This window comes from Meriones unguiculatus, chromosome 3 (genome assembly GCF_030254825.1).
Source record: "Meriones unguiculatus strain TT.TT164.6M chromosome 3, Bangor_MerUng_6.1, whole genome shotgun sequence".
Taxonomy (NCBI): Eukaryota; Metazoa; Chordata; class Mammalia; order Rodentia; family Muridae; genus Meriones; species Meriones unguiculatus.
Genome location: NC_083351.1, coordinates 18,497,885 through 18,512,751, shown reverse-complemented (window position 1 = coordinate 18,512,751; position 14,867 = coordinate 18,497,885). Strand labels below are relative to the sequence as shown.

The window sequence follows — 14,867 nt, the reverse complement described above, 5'->3', positions numbered from 1 at the left end:
GAGGAAGCAAGTCACCGGCCTTTGGTCCCAACCCCAATAGGGAAGATGAAAGAGTCATTCCAAGAGCTTGGAACATACACTGGGAATGGCAGGGACCCACAGCCTGTGCAATGGCAGGTTTTTAAAAATATTTATTTATGTATATGAGTACTTTGCATGTACATCTGCACACCACAAGACAATTCAGATAGTTGAGCTGCCATACGGATGCTGGGAATTGAACTCGGGACCTTTGGAAGAACAATGAGGGCTCTGAACCACCGGGCCATTTCTCCAGCCCCATAATGGCAGAATCTACAAGTAATGGTGCTGTGCCCATAAGCTCCAGCTGGAAAGACTGGGGCATGGTGTTAGCAGAGGAAGAAAATGATAAGACACCACCTGGACTTTACTTCCTGCCAGGGAGCTCCTTAGAAAGGAGTCTGTGGACCTGGGGGAGGCAGGCTGCACAGGGCCCAGCCAGAAGGAGACCAAGCCCATCATGGGTTACTATCCCCAGCGTGAGGACTCCTGGAAAGAAGGGGGTTCACATTACCTAAGTTACAGAGGACCCACTGTGCACGTAAGTACCATTCACCTCGCTGAGCCAGGGCCCAGATCGGGGACGACGAGACACACTATGCTAGGGCAGCTCCAGCAGACACAGGAAGGGCCTAGCCAGCTCTTCCAGTCTGTTCTAGGCCAGCAAGGAAGGTTCCAAATCTCTTGGCTCAGCACGTTTCTCAGAACACCACACCCCACAATGCAACATGAAAGCAGTTTCAAATCCAGCTCTGAACACTTGCTTGTTCTAGTGTTCCTTGTTCTCACTGTATACCCTGGGCATGGCAGTGGCAGGAGGCGCCCTAAGGGAAGGCCTTCCGAGGATGGCAATGAGAGTGCCACAAAGATTAGGTCACAAGCCCAGGGAGAGAGGACAAGGAGGCTCATGGCGACCTTATCTCACACTCCCTCAGCACTTCCGTCCCAAGTCCTGACCCTACTTTCAACTCAGTAGGCTGAGTTGAACTCAACTCTACCTGAGGGTGGGGATAAAAGAATTGGAACCAAAAGGGGTGGGTGGCAGGGGCCTCCTTGGGGAGCCTGGCGGGCTTGGAACATTTGAAAGCCATCACCGCACATTGAAGATGAGACTGACAGTCAGGATGATGCCCAGGAGAAGGACAAAGGGCAGCCAGGTCTTCACAAAGGCTCCAACACTGACGGGAAAACACAGGGACAGGGTCAGGTGAGCAGGCAGATGGCCCAGGGTCCCCTCCTTCCCCAATCCCGCCATTAATACTTTATTCACTTTATATACCAACTGTAGCACCCTCCCTCGTCTCCTCCCACCCAGCAGCTCTTGATAAGCACAATTAAGAAACTTGGGAGGTGGGGAGGGGGGCAGTCTAGTGGGAGATGGTTTCTAAGTCTGGGGTCTGCTGTGAGATACAGGAAACTCACCCAACCTGCGTCCTCTCTTAAGGTGGGCTAGCATGAATGTCTTAGGGCTCACAGGTCATGAGGCTGTGGCTTCAAAGGTCTGCCTGGACCATGAGCCCAACTGTTGAGCCGCATGCCTCCCACAGGACGCAGGAACTCTCCCCACGACCTATGTGCTCATCTGAACAGCTGCAGACTCAGCTTCCCTGACACCAGGACCAACTGCAGCCCAGAAGCAGCTGGCCAGAACCTTGCTCACAGCGAACAACAGGTCAGCTGGAAATACATGAGGACTTTGGTACAGCCACACTGGTCTCTGTTCCAACTGTCCCTAGTGACCGAAGGAGTCCAGCGAGAGGCTTTGCACCACCTTTGGGAGAGTAGCCAGGGGAGCCTGCAGGCGGGCACACAGCTCACCTGACGTACTTCCCATAGATCAGGCAGAAGAAGCAGAGCGTCACCATGTTCCAGTTGGTGCTATTGTTGTAGCGCATCAGGTTCAGGGCCAATGCCACATGTGAGTGGCAGTTGTCACAGCAGAGATTGTGCTGGAGACACAAGGGCAGCTGGGTTAGATGGGGCGGGGGCGGCGTGGATGCTCCGACCCGTTCCCACCTACCATGCGGTGCTTGTACTCTTCAGAGGCATCGTGCACAGCCGTGTCCCATGCGTTGGGCCCACTAGCATAGACCTGTGCAGGGTCCAATTTCCAGAACCTGAAGGAAAAGGGGGATGTTTGTGGCCTTCCAGCTTTGTGCAGGGTGCCCAAGGCTGTGGGGCGAACTAGTGTTGTGTGGCCATTCCCTCCCAATTGAAACATCCTCTTCTGCAGGGACGAGGGGAGCTCCTGAGACACAGGAAGTAAAGAAAACTCACAGGGCTCAAGAGGCTCCTGAAAAAAAAAAGAGTCTCAAGGCCTTTCCTCAGGGTTCTCTAAGTTGTAACAACTCTGGCTTCAGGCTCACAAAGCTTAATTTGACTACAACCAGTGTCCAATCTGGTGCGCACACAAGTGTGTTCACACCTCCCCAGGAAGGGTACACCAGCAGACAACTGTAATAAGGCAAGACCAGAGGGTTAGGGTCTGACTGTCTGTCACCAGATCTCATCCACAGATGGTTATGAGCGGCCATGTGGTTGCTGGGAACTGAACTCAGGACCTCTGGAAGAACAGCCAGTGCTCTTAACCTCTGAGCCATTTCTCCAGCCCTAATGATTCATTTATTTTATGTGCATTGGTGTTTTGCACGTATGTCTGTGTGAGGGTGTCAGATCCCCTGGAGTTACGGTTATGAGCTGTCATGTGGGTGCTGGGACATGACCCGAGTCCTCTTGAGAGCAGTCTGTGCCCTTATCACTGAGCCATCTCTCCAGCTCTGTCCTCATATTCTTATGTTGAAATCTTAACCCTCAAGAAATCCCCATTATGGGTGGGGAGGTGTGAGAGACCCATCATTCGTTTCATCATGTGTGGGCCCCACCAAGGCACACAGTGAACCAGCACCTCATCTTCCTAGTCTCCAAGCTGAGACATTGTTGATGAGCCACCCACTCACTGGCAGTTTGTCATGGCAACCTGAACGGATAAAGACAGAAAACACCTGAGTCTAAGCTTATGGGAGAGGGGTTAGGTCAGCTCTGGAGGCTGTGGGAACAAAGTGGGAAGCACAAACTAAATGTGTCCCAGTAATAAGTGACTGAGCAATCCTGGGGTATTCGGGAGAAACAGGTGCCGAAGAACAGAGCTGGCAGGAGATGCAGGCCTGAATGTCACACGGAGGTGGTGTGTCAGCAGGCACTCACCCTCAAGTCCCACTCAGCTTGCTCAAGAGTGGGAAAGCACCTGTTAAGAGTCGAAGGCCACACTCAGGGAGGCAGGCGTATTGCTATGAGTTCGAGGCCAGCCTAGTCTACAAAGTGAGTTCCAGGACAGCCAGGGCTACACAGAGAAACCCTGTCTCAATAAAACACAAAAAAGGTGTGTGTGTAGGGAGTGGGATGGTGGACCTATGGCAGGAAACCACTGTGACCTGGCCTGTGGTGCTCAGGGGCTCCGGCTCAGAGAACACTGCCCTCAAAACTGCCTCAGATACAAACAGCCCAAAGAACCCCAGACCGCACCTCCACCAGCCCAAGAAGTCAGGGCAGGGAGCGCTGCTCCAAGGCACCTTGCCCAGTGGCCCCTCCAGGGCCACAGGATACCTACCCGCTGTAGTTCTGAGAGCACTGACAGCTGAGGCTCATCAGGGCAGAGGTAAGGGAACCACCCAGGACTGAACAAAGGAGGCCAAGTCTGCAATGAATCTGCTTTGCTTTCAGAGGGCCTGAGCTGCTTTCCTGCCCTCGAACAGAGAGCTGCCGTGGAACGTCAAGCAGCCTCCTATTCCTTAAAGTACCTGCTTGCTCCCAAGGGGCGAAAGGACTCCATGCTACACAGAAAGACAGCCTTGACAGCGAGACCAGCTTTGGTGCATCCTAATTGTACTGTTGCCCACATTCCATCCCTTTACGTTTGCGCCATGGGGTTGAAAACTCAAGCTCCCAGAGAGGGCCTGGATGGTCTATAAGATGAGACCCAGACAGGGACGGACACTCCAGGTGCTTGGTGTAGGCAGGGTCCTCATGGGCTCTGGCCGTCTCTCCTCTAACTGTCCTCAGGGTGCTGGTTCCTGCTGTGCCTCACAGGGCCTGACCCTGATCAGGCACACAGGGATTCACTTACTTGGCAGGTTTTCCAAAGGCCATGTTGTCTTCCTGTTGAGGGACAAGAGCAAAAGTCAGTGAAGAAACTACATCCAGACTGATGACAAGCCTGGGGCAGCGGCTGACCTGCAGTGACGTAGGAGGGGAGGCCATGGCATGGCCTCGGGAGTGTCACAGCGGCTGTTGCTCTGTGGAAAAGAGGCAGGGCAACACCCAGGGGCTTCTCCGGCCCTCTCCTGTGCCCTCAGGTCACTGTCTGAGCTTTCATTATAGGCAGGAGGCATATGGAACATCCTCCCTCAGTGCAATCGTGAAGCTCACAGAGGCTGCTGGATCCATACAACTTTCTTATGAGAGACTGGGGAAGAGTTCTAGACTCCCTGTGTAGACACACCAACACCCCAGAAATATAATCTGAATATAATCTGTATATATTGAGACATGGTCTCTCAGTGTAGCCCTGGTTGTCCTGCATCTCTCCATGGAGACCAGGATGGCCTTGAACGCACTGCCTTTGACTCCTGAGTGCTGGGATTAAAGGTGTGTGCTACTACACCTGGCTTTGTTTTGTTTTGAGGCAGTGTCCACCTCTACACCTAAGATTGACTTGGAACTCTAGTGAGTAGCCCAGGCTGGCCTTGAACTCTTGGCCATCCTCTTGCCTCAGTTTCCCAATACTGTGATTAGAGGCACAAACCATCATGCCTAACTTGTCAAAATATTAAGTGCACGACAAACAATAGGCCTTCTCCTGTTAGGATGTAACAAGTACTAAAACAAACAGGCTATGTCATCACACTCCTTCATTCTAGCCTCAGCTACCTGAAAATAGGAAAATGCCATGTGCTCATCTGGAAAGTGTCAGTTCACACTCAGGAAGAAGATCTGAGAACACAGTTGGTTCATCCTAACAACCCCACCCTGGGAATCATGTCAGCCTCCCCTGTCCCCCAACCATGGCTCCCACCTTCTGAATGTCGAGAGATGTGGTTCCTGGATGGTCTGACTCCACTCTTGTCTCTAACCCCTACCCATGTCTTGGTACCCAGGGGTGGGGGGAAGAGGGCTGAGCCAGTTACTTAAGATTCCTCTGGCCACACTGCCCTCCTGGCCTGTCCTGGAGGCAAGAGAAGGAAAGGGGTCAAACACAGGTGAGGAGCAGAAGGCCAGGGCTTAGAGTTATGTGTGATTTCTTGGGCCCAGGCCAGCCTTCTATGCGAGCCTGAAGTCTCTCCAGAGCAGGGCAAAATGGGGACTCACCGAAACAAAATAGGGGCCAGCGAAGTCCCGAATGACTCCTGTGGACGTGCAGATGCCCATGTGGCCGATGATGGGGAAAAACCAGCTGTAAGAAAATAAAGCAGGGAAAGGACAGAGCTGAGGGTCTTTCATCCAGTTAGGCAGATGCTTCAGAAACTTCATCCAGTTGGAAGCACGGGAAGCAGTGTTCTATGGTCACTTTGGGAGGACTGGGAGAAGCGCCACCTGCCAGAGGGCCACTGAAAGGATGTGAACATTGAGGGCAGGAAAGCATGAAAAGCAGCCAGATCTCTGCTGAGGAGATAAAAACACCTCTCTGAGGAAAACCGTCAGCACTATAAGCTAAGCCCCGACAGCTCTACTTCGAAGGATGCACAAAAAAACTACATAGTCCCCTGAGTGCCTGCTTAGCACACATAAGGCCGTGGGTTTGAACCCCAGCACTGTAAAAAGCAAAAATCCTCATTGAACTGTGTTCTTAAAAATGTGTACTTTTTGGGAGCTGAAGAGATGGATCCTCAGTTAAGAGCAGGGGCTGCTTTCCCAGGGGACCCGGGTTCAATTCCCAGCACCCACAAGGCAGCTCACAACTGTCTGTAACTCCTGTTCCAGGGGATCCAACACCCTCATAGAGACATACACGGTCAAAACGCCAATGTACAAAAAATAAAAATAAATAAATTGGGGCTGGAAAGATGGCTCAGAGGTTAAGAGCACTATCTGCTCTCCCAGAGCTCCTGAGTTCAATTCCCAGCAACCACATGGTGGCTCACAACCATCTATAGTGGGATCTGATGTCTTCTCTTGTTATGTAGGCATGCATGCAAATAAAGCACTCGTATGTAAATAAATAAATAATCCAAAAAAAAGTGTACTTTTAGGCCAGCCTTGGTGGAAGAACCTGCAATCCCAGCAATCAGGGAGGCGGAGGCAGGCAGATCTCTGTGAATTCGAGGCCAGCCTGGTCTACAAAGTAAGTCCAGGACAAAAATACATAGAGAAACCTTGTCTCAAAAAACAACACCAAAAGAAAGGGAGAAAGAGAGAAAAAAAGAAAGGAAGGAGGAGAAGGAAGAGAGAAAATAAATAAACATATGTACACCTTTTATTGGGACTAGAGAGATGGCTCAGTGGTTAAGTGCATTGGCTGTAGTCAAGCGGGTGACACACAACTGGTAATCCCAGCACGATCTCTGTGAGTTTAAGGCCAGCTTGGTCTACAAATCGAGTCCAGGACAGACAAGGCTACACTGAGAAACCCTGTCTTAAAAAAACAAAAACAAAAACAAACAAACAAACAAAAAAAACCCCACACAAACAAACATAAAAACCCAGCACTGTTTAGTGTTTCAGAGAAGACAAAACAAATACACAGCTATTGGACTGGGGCTGGCAAGATGGCTCTGTTGTGAGGGTGGCTGCCAACCAGCAGATGGCCTGAGTTTGATCCCTGGCACTAACGTGGTAGAAGAGGAAAACGACTCCATAAAGCTGTCCTCTGACCTTCACGTGTGTACTGTGACACAGTCACCCTGTATACACACACACAATTTGTAATAAAACAAGGAACATTTCATACGTGTCTGCATGTGGGTATGTATGGGTGCCCACAAGTCCTGGATCCCACTGGAGCTGGACTCACAGGGGCTGTGAGACACCTGACATGGATGCTGGGAAGTAAACTTGGCTCCTATGTGACAGTACATGGTCTTAACTGCTGAACTGCTTCTCCAGCCCATAAACTGAAAAAGAAAGAACCTGAAAAGCTTCACTGAACTGTAATGCCTAATATTTGTGCACCTTACAATATGTAAGTAACCCTTCAATAAGGAAGTTTAAGACTGGGGAGGAGCATTTAGGGCCGGCAAACTGTCTCGGGAGCTAAGCTGCTTAATACACACCCTGAAGAGTGAGGAGACACTAAGTTCCAGGACAATCAGGACTACATAGAGGGACCTGTCTCAAATGCTCCCCTCCTCAACAAAGGAAAAAGAGTGAAGTTAGGTTCTGCTTTGTCTCAGCTGTAGTTTGAGCAGGCTAGAGTAACCACTGCTTTGTTGAGGGGCTACTGCTTGCGATCAAGGCAGACCGCTGCTCACATGTAGGGTGCTCAATGTTACCCTGAGGTAGTCAGTAAATACTTGCTACCTGAGTGACAAAGAGTTAAGTAGCTGAAGACTCACAGTGAACACAGGGTGGACACCAGGAACTGTGGGAAACCACTCCTCTGGCTTCTCAGAACCCAGTCCCAAGCTTTTCCTGAACCAGACTCCTTCCAGCTATTAGGGGACCTGGCTTTGAGCAACTCTATCTGCATCACCACTGTGCTGATGGCTGATGGAGCTGGGAATGAGGCTGGAGAGACAACACGAAAGTTCTGTGGCCAGCAAAGCCCCAGGGAAGCAACTCTCAATGCAGCTTGTCAGGGTCCTCAAGACAAGCTCCACAGCTCCGGTAACTGCCACCTCTTCTGAGCTAGGATAAAGCTGGTCCTCAGTAGAGGTTTAGTGAGTGAGTTAGCTGCTCAGCCTGGAGCTGGCTGCCTTTACTCCCTCATCTACCTATGAGCACAACACCTGCTTTTACAGGTTGATGTAAGGACGGAATGACAGTGAGCATGGAATGTTTAGCTATTTTTATTACTAGCAGCAGCTATTATTAACACCTTGGAAGAGGAGGATAGGCCCTGGACTCAGTTTCCTCCTCTGATCTCCCTGTGACTATGAACATAGATCTGAAAAGAACTGAGACGAAAGCTACTTCTAGCCTGGACAACAGGGAACTGTGTCTCCACCTCAAGCTGCCACCATTTCTCTTCGGAGGACCATGCCACAAATATTTTTGAAACTCAGGGACTACAAATGGTTGTGTGAAAAGGCACCTGTTGCCAAGTCTGATGACCTGTGTTTGACTCACAGAGCAAAAGGAGGAAACTAACTCCTGAACACTGTCCTCTGACCTCCGTAGTGTTCATACATGTACACGATATAATTTTAAAAAAAGAAACAAGGAAAAGGTCAACATGGCTAGCATGACTAGTTTTCACACAAACAACACAGTCACCTAAGTACCTAAGCACTGTCACAGTCACAGTCTATTCTCTTCACAGCTCTCCTCCATCGAGTTCTCCGCATTCATTTGCCCTCTACCCTTCCCGTCAACTCTTGAGATCACCACTGTGCACCACACATCTAGGCTTTACCGCCTTCATCTACAGAGGCCTAAGGAGTCATTTAGCAAATGTCTTAGAGGAACATTTCATGAATGAACAAGCACATACCATGAGGGTGTTTTTGTTTTGTTTCTAATTTGGGGGGGGGAAATCCAGGGTCTTTTTTAAAAAAATAATTTATTTTTATGTGCATTGGTGTGAGGATGTCAGACCACCTGGAACTGAAGTGATAGTTATGAGCTGTCATGTGGGTGCTGGGAGTTGAACTAGGGTCGTTTAGGAAGAGTAGACAGTGCTTGTAACCACTGAGCCATCTCTCCAGTGTCTTAATCTGGAACCCTATGTTGGTCCCTTGCTTGGTAGCCTAGGATAGCCTCAAAACTCTCAGGGACCTCCTACCATAATCTCCTGGAGTGGCCACAGTGCCCGGACTCGGACTTCTAATTTTTTTTCCTTTTATGATTTATTTAGTTTTATTTATATAAATTATTTACCTGCATATGTATGCATACCATGTTTGCCCCATGCCCATCAGATCCCCTGGAACTGGACTTACAGATGCCTGTGTACCACCATGAGGATGCTTGGAATTGAACCCAGGTTTGCAAGAGCAACAAGTCCTCCTAACCCCACCTTTGGCTTTGCCTCCTGTGTGCTGGGATTACAGGTGTGTGTTATTATGTCTCCACCTTACTTTTAAGACAATATCTCTCATTGACTTGACAAAAAAACTAGCTGGCCAGCAAGCCTTAGAGACCCTCCTGTCTCCACTCCCACAGCTCTGGGATTACTGGCAGTGCATTACCTCTAGTTTTTTACATGGGTGATAAGGATCCAAACTCAGGTTATTCACACTGACTGAGCCGTCTACTCAGACCAAAGTAGTTTTACATAAAGCAAAGATTTGAGTCATTAGCTGGATGAAGTGGTATACACCTGTAGTCCCACACAGAAGCCTGAGGCAGGGGGAACAGGAGTTTAAAGTCAGCCCGGGCTACACGGTAAGTATCAGACTAGCATGGGCTACAAATCAAGATCTTGGCTCAAAACTAACTAAAAACAGAAGATTAAAGTGATTTTAAGTTCAGCAGCATTTGAGACGATAAATGATTCCTTTTCCACACAACCTGGCTCTTTTTGTTTTGTTGCTGTTTCAGACTGGGTCTCACTATGCGGGCCTGGCTGGCCTGGCATTACCACTAAATAGTTCAAGCTGGCCTCCAACTCACAGACACCTGCCTGTCTCTTCCTCGGAGTGCTGGGATTAAAGGTATGGGTCACCTTGCCTGGTGGCTCGTTTTGGTAGAGAGAGAGAAAAAAAAAAGGATTTCCTCAGGTGAGATGTATTATAACACGCCTGAAAGACCAGTTATACAGTCAGTAAACTTGACTTCTGAAATATCTTCTTGCTGGGGCAGTAAACCAAGACCATGCTACAAGAAACTCAGTTTCACCACTGGGGAAGAGGAATTCCTACTTTAGAAATTCAAGCTTGCAAACTGTCCAGGCTTTTAAGACTAAAGCAGGAGGGCAATGAACTACACCTATATACCCGCTTCTCTTCTTCCACTGGGAGGCAGACACCTAATAACTGTTTTGCAACTCTTAAGATTTAGAGGGCAAAATGTTGGCATGAAATCTCCCAAAGCTGACAATCCATGAACCAGGATGGCCTCAATCAAACTCTCACTTTTATTCTAAAGGCAAAATGTCTTGTGTATAGCAGATGACCTGTAGGCACTCATTTGCTCAGGAAAAAACGAAAAACGCCGAATGAATGAAGCTGCCTCTCCTGTACACCTGCAGCTTAAGGGCCTGCTAAGTTACCTGGTCTTTCCCGCTGATCTACATTTGTCCTCCCCAGTTAGACCAGGGGTAACCAGGACCGGAAGCATGCCCCACATCCAGGGGGAACGTGCACCGCACAGGTGAAGGGGTCCCAGGGAACCGGCGCCGGCCTGGCCCTGAGTAACGGTTTCCGTAAGTCTGGGGAAAAGCTAGAAAGGCACAGGGGACGACGCTCGGGCCCTCCCCGTCTTCGCGGCGACACCGGAAGAGACTCACGTGAGCACCGGGATGGGCGTCCATACCACGCAGTAGGGGAAGCGGCTCCGCTCCACGTCCATGGCGACGCTACCGGACCCGTGATACTGCTTCATGTCCGTCTCGGCCGCCGTCGACGTTTCTACTTCCGCCATCCGAGGAGGGGGCGGTGGCGGCTGCAACAGGAGCGGAGAACTCCCTTCCGCTTCCGCCATGCTGCGCGCGCCCCTCGCGGGAAGGCCCGGCTGCGGCGCCACTCGCCCCTGTGTCGTCACTTCCGGGAGGTGGGGCGGGTCCGCTTGGTTGGTCTTCCCTCCGGGAATAAGAGCCTCGTCCTTCTGGGCCCGGCCAGCCTAGCCTTCTCCTGCGGTTGTAGCGGAGCATTTACGTGGTCCTCAGGCTGCTCTCAATCTTAGCCCTGGGGAGCCGCGCAACCAACCGCGATCCGGTACGGCGGGATCACTTCTTAGGTGCCAAGCACTTGATAGCCATTGTTACTACTGTCCATACACTGATTAGACATACAAATTCAGTTGTCTTCCACAGCTTACAAATCAAAGACAGGCTCCAGAGATGAAGGAAAGGGCTATGATTCAAACACAAGTCAAACTTTAGTTTTTTTAGTCAGGGGTGTGATTGTGAGACACACACACGCAACATTGTGACAATATTGATGTTTGCCTGGAGCCTGGAGAGGGCACGGATGCAGAGGTGCAAAGACAGGAAACTTGAGGTCACTCCGCAGGACAGAATATCATCCTGACTGGAGTAAATCATGATTTAGGTAGATAGGTGGAATCCCTTTATTGTTGTTTTGGGAGCTATGTTTTGTTTCGAAACTGTCCTGAAACTTATGTAGACCAGGCTGGCCTTGAACTCATAGAGATCCACCTGACTGCCTCCCAAGTGCTCGGATTAAAGAAGTGCACTGCTATGCCAGGTCCTTTTTGTTTAATAGAAAACTGCGGGGGGGGGGGGCGGGGAAGGGAAAAAAAACAAACAAAAGAAAACAACAACAACAACAAAAGAAAACTGAGACCTTCAGCAGTTAGCAAGCTCACACCCGAAAACAGAGTGGCCAGGCTCCAGTCTTGGGATCTTTTGGCTTTTATAGGGATTAGAAAGGAGTGAGGTGGGGATGGTGGTGATAATTTGGAAGACAAGAGGGGAACCAGGCTTCCAGAAGGTGTAAGAAAACGAGGCAGAGAGGCAGATTGTTTCAAATGAGCCAAGACTGCTTTATTGGAACAGCAGGGCTGGGGACATTAGACACAAGTGGAGAGCTACCAGAAGTTACAGCTTTTTTGAGGTTTGACTGGGAGCAGAGTGGGCTGGTTTCCATACCCAGGCATATTGTTTCCGCAGGTGGAGCGGACCTGTTAGGTGTAGGCTAAATAATTCTTTCTGGCTAGAGTCTGTCGCCTAGAACAGCCAGACTCAGTTCCTCATGACCTGAGGGTATTAGCCAACAGAAGGTATGGACAAATGCACTAAGGAAGATGACGCTATGCCTTTGAGAAGATCTTCCATTAAAGTACTCTTCTTGAATGGTAACCTATGGAAAGCCTACAGTTCTGACACTTAAATTCATTTTAAATCTGTGCTGTAGAAAATCCAAAGATCCTGACTTCACTGGCTAGCACAGTTGCTACTGCATAGCAGATGCTCCAAGAACTGGACACATACCTATTAAACGTTAACTAAATGTTTTTTTGATTTATATATCTTTTAAATATCTCATTGGTGTCATAGCTGAAGATAATTCTAATCCAATCAAACTTCGTTGAGCATGTTTGCACCTCTCTGGTGGATGACCACGTGCAGTGTGAACCCAGAAGGGAAGCAATTCGCCTATAGATTAAGGGCCAGGTCTACAGTTTTCAGATGAGTAAATCACAGTCGTTCTGGACTCGGTCACAGTAGCTGTCTAACTCCCTTTGTGCGTCTTTGCTCTCTTTTACCAGCATGATTAACTTATGTGCCTTTTAACCATTCATGTTAAATGAATGATGAGTAAATGGTCAAAGCAAGTCTCTGAGGGGCCGCCACAAAGTTGGCAGTACTAGCAAAATACATTGAATCTGACAAACTTCAATGGCTTCTCCTTGTATCTGCTGTGTTTCTTGTTTGTTTGCCTGCTTGTTTTTTGTTTTGTTTTGTTTGAGACAGGGTTTTCTCTGTGTAGCCTTGGCTGTGCTGAACTTGCTTTGCAGACCAGGCTGGCCTTGAATTCACAGAGGTCCACCTGCCCCTGCCCCTGCCCCTGCCTCCCCAAGTGCTGGGATTACAGGCATGCATGATTGCACCTAGCCGTATCTACCATGTTTTAACTTACAAGGTTCTGTACCTTCCAGATTGTGTCTGTCTCACATATCTTCACTCTGCTACAGGTACTCTAACCTCTGATCAGTTCCTTCATACTGAGGAGTGTGGCCCCCACCCTCTCCCGGCCTTTAATATACCCTTCATACCACTCTAACTTCTACTCATACTTCCAGACTTAGATGCAGTGTCATTTTTGCAGCCAGCCAACTTTTGGCTTCCAGTCTAAATGAGAAAGTCCCTGTCATCTCCACTGGAACACCCTTCATAGCACACGTAAAACCGTGTATTGTTTGTTTCCTCTACTAGATTGGAATGGTTGTCTTCATTTCTGCAGACCCCATGCCTAGAATAGTATACAGTGCCTAGTGGTTTTAAAGCAGTGCTCACTAAACTGGATCTGTAACAAATACTTTACAAGCTTGGCATAATATTTTGGTAACAGATTGTCTGAGCAAAGGGACATAGCTACTTCCGTGTGCGCTGGGGTTCCTGGAGGCTGGTGGGCACAGGGCTTTAGTATTATGCTCTGAGAGAGCCCTAGCTTTCTTCTTATAGCCTTCATTATCCTTCTTTTGCCTTGGCTATCTACAGAAGCCAGGACAAAAAGGTCATGTGGCTGTATAGAGAGGCCAACTCCATCCTGGGCTCTTTTGGGGGCTTCCCTCTGGGGCTTGGCTTCCACTACAACCCGCAGGGTCCTGTCTCTCTCACACACATCACCTTGGTTCTCACCCAGAGCACGAGGCTCCCTGGCCTGTGTCCTTGCCTCCTCTGCCTGTTTCCCTTTTCCCCCAGCCAGATGGATAATCTCCATCAAAGACTATCGCTGCCTTCCAGGCTCAGAGGATCACAGCAGGGCCTGGAAGAAGCTCCTCTTACACAGAGTTTGTTTGAGGATTGATGGGGTTCAGAGGCACCCCTCCCCCAACACATCCACTACCGAAAATAGGAATGACCATCTGGATCCGTTTATGGGGCTGGCTGGGGGAGGGGAGGATGGCAGAGGGGAAACTGTCAGGCTGGTAAACCTTTGAGGCAAAGATGCGGTACAAGGGTGGGCTTTGGGTGCTCCTGTCTTGGTGGGAGTCAGGGCACCTCCTCAGCTGACTCCATGGAGGACTCCCCAGGACAAACCTCCTCACACAGGGCATCTCACCCATTCTGGCATCCAAGGTTCTCCCTGGGCTGACCCCAAATTTCCTTGTCACATTCATGTCTGTGTCCTTGTGATTTTATGATGCTGGCCTCACTGTACCTTATACCTCTTTGCCTATTCTGTTTCGCTGTTCCTTAATCAGGAATGCCCTTTCGCTCCTCTTCTGCTCCATGTTCAAGGTTTCAGGCTAATGCTTCTCCTATGCTTCCAGAGCATGAATATTCATGTGTACTTGCATTAGCATTGGCTGTTTACATGGCTGTCTCCCACCGGAGACTGTAAACTCCCTAAGAAAGGGACTGCCTGGATCTATGGGTCCTCCTAGTCAGCAGGCAGAGAGGGGGTGCTCGGGGAGTGCCCCTGGAGCTGTGTTGACCATATATGGTCTCCTTTCTGGGGAAGATGCTTCTCAGTCAGTAAACCTGCAAAGGTGAACTAGGACGGGAGGACTGAGCCGGGGGCCGCCATGGTACCTGGCTGGAGGATGCCTGGGCTGGATGTGGGCTGTAGCAAGCAGGGGGTGGTCTCTTTGGTTTTGTGGCTTTTGCAACCTTTCTGCTCAGCTTCATCATTACGCCTTGCCTACTGGAGACTGTATGCTTTTTTTTTTTCTCTCTCTCCCCTCTCCTTCTCCCTCTTCCTTCTCTCTTCCTCTCCTTTCCCCACCTCCTCCTTTTTTCATCTTTCCATCCTCATCAGGGTTATAAAACTTTCCACAACTGAGAGAGGTCTGAAGGGGCCAGTCATATAATGAAGAAACAATCTGACAACGAAGATTCTGACTCT

The 14,867-nt window shown here is 49.5% G+C and overlaps 1 protein-coding gene across 1 annotated transcript; it reads right to left on the bottom strand.

The window, feature by feature from the left end:
* Positions 1 to 116: 116 nt before the first annotated feature.
* Positions 117 to 10,865, bottom strand: Tmem222 (transmembrane protein 222). The gene is made up of 6 exons (XM_060379371.1): positions 10,622 to 10,865; positions 5,386 to 5,470; positions 4,145 to 4,176; positions 2,042 to 2,138; positions 1,840 to 1,970; positions 117 to 1,199 (listed from the first exon to the last, which is right to left on the bottom strand). Exons 1-6 carry the CDS (start codon positions 10,813 to 10,815, stop codon positions 1,112 to 1,114), a joined length of 627 nt encoding a protein of 208 aa, XP_060235354.1. The 5' UTR covers positions 10,816 to 10,865; the 3' UTR covers positions 117 to 1,111.
* Between the last annotated feature and the right edge of the window lie 4,002 nt (positions 10,866 to 14,867).

Excerpts from the sequence above, each read along its gene's own strand:
- Tmem222 (XM_060379371.1), bottom strand. The coding sequence starts at position 10,815 with ATGGCGGAAGCGGAAGGGAGTTCTCCGCTCCTGTTGCAGCCGCCACCG. Across the intron at positions 4,177-5,385 it reads CTGGCCCCTATTTTGTTTCG|GAAGACAACATGGCCTTTGG; the intron begins GTGAGTCCCCAT and ends GTCCCTCAACAG. Across the intron at positions 1,200-1,839 it reads ATCTATGGGAAGTACGTCAG|TGTTGGAGCCTTTGTGAAGA; the intron begins GTGAGCTGTGTG and ends TTTTCCCGTCAG.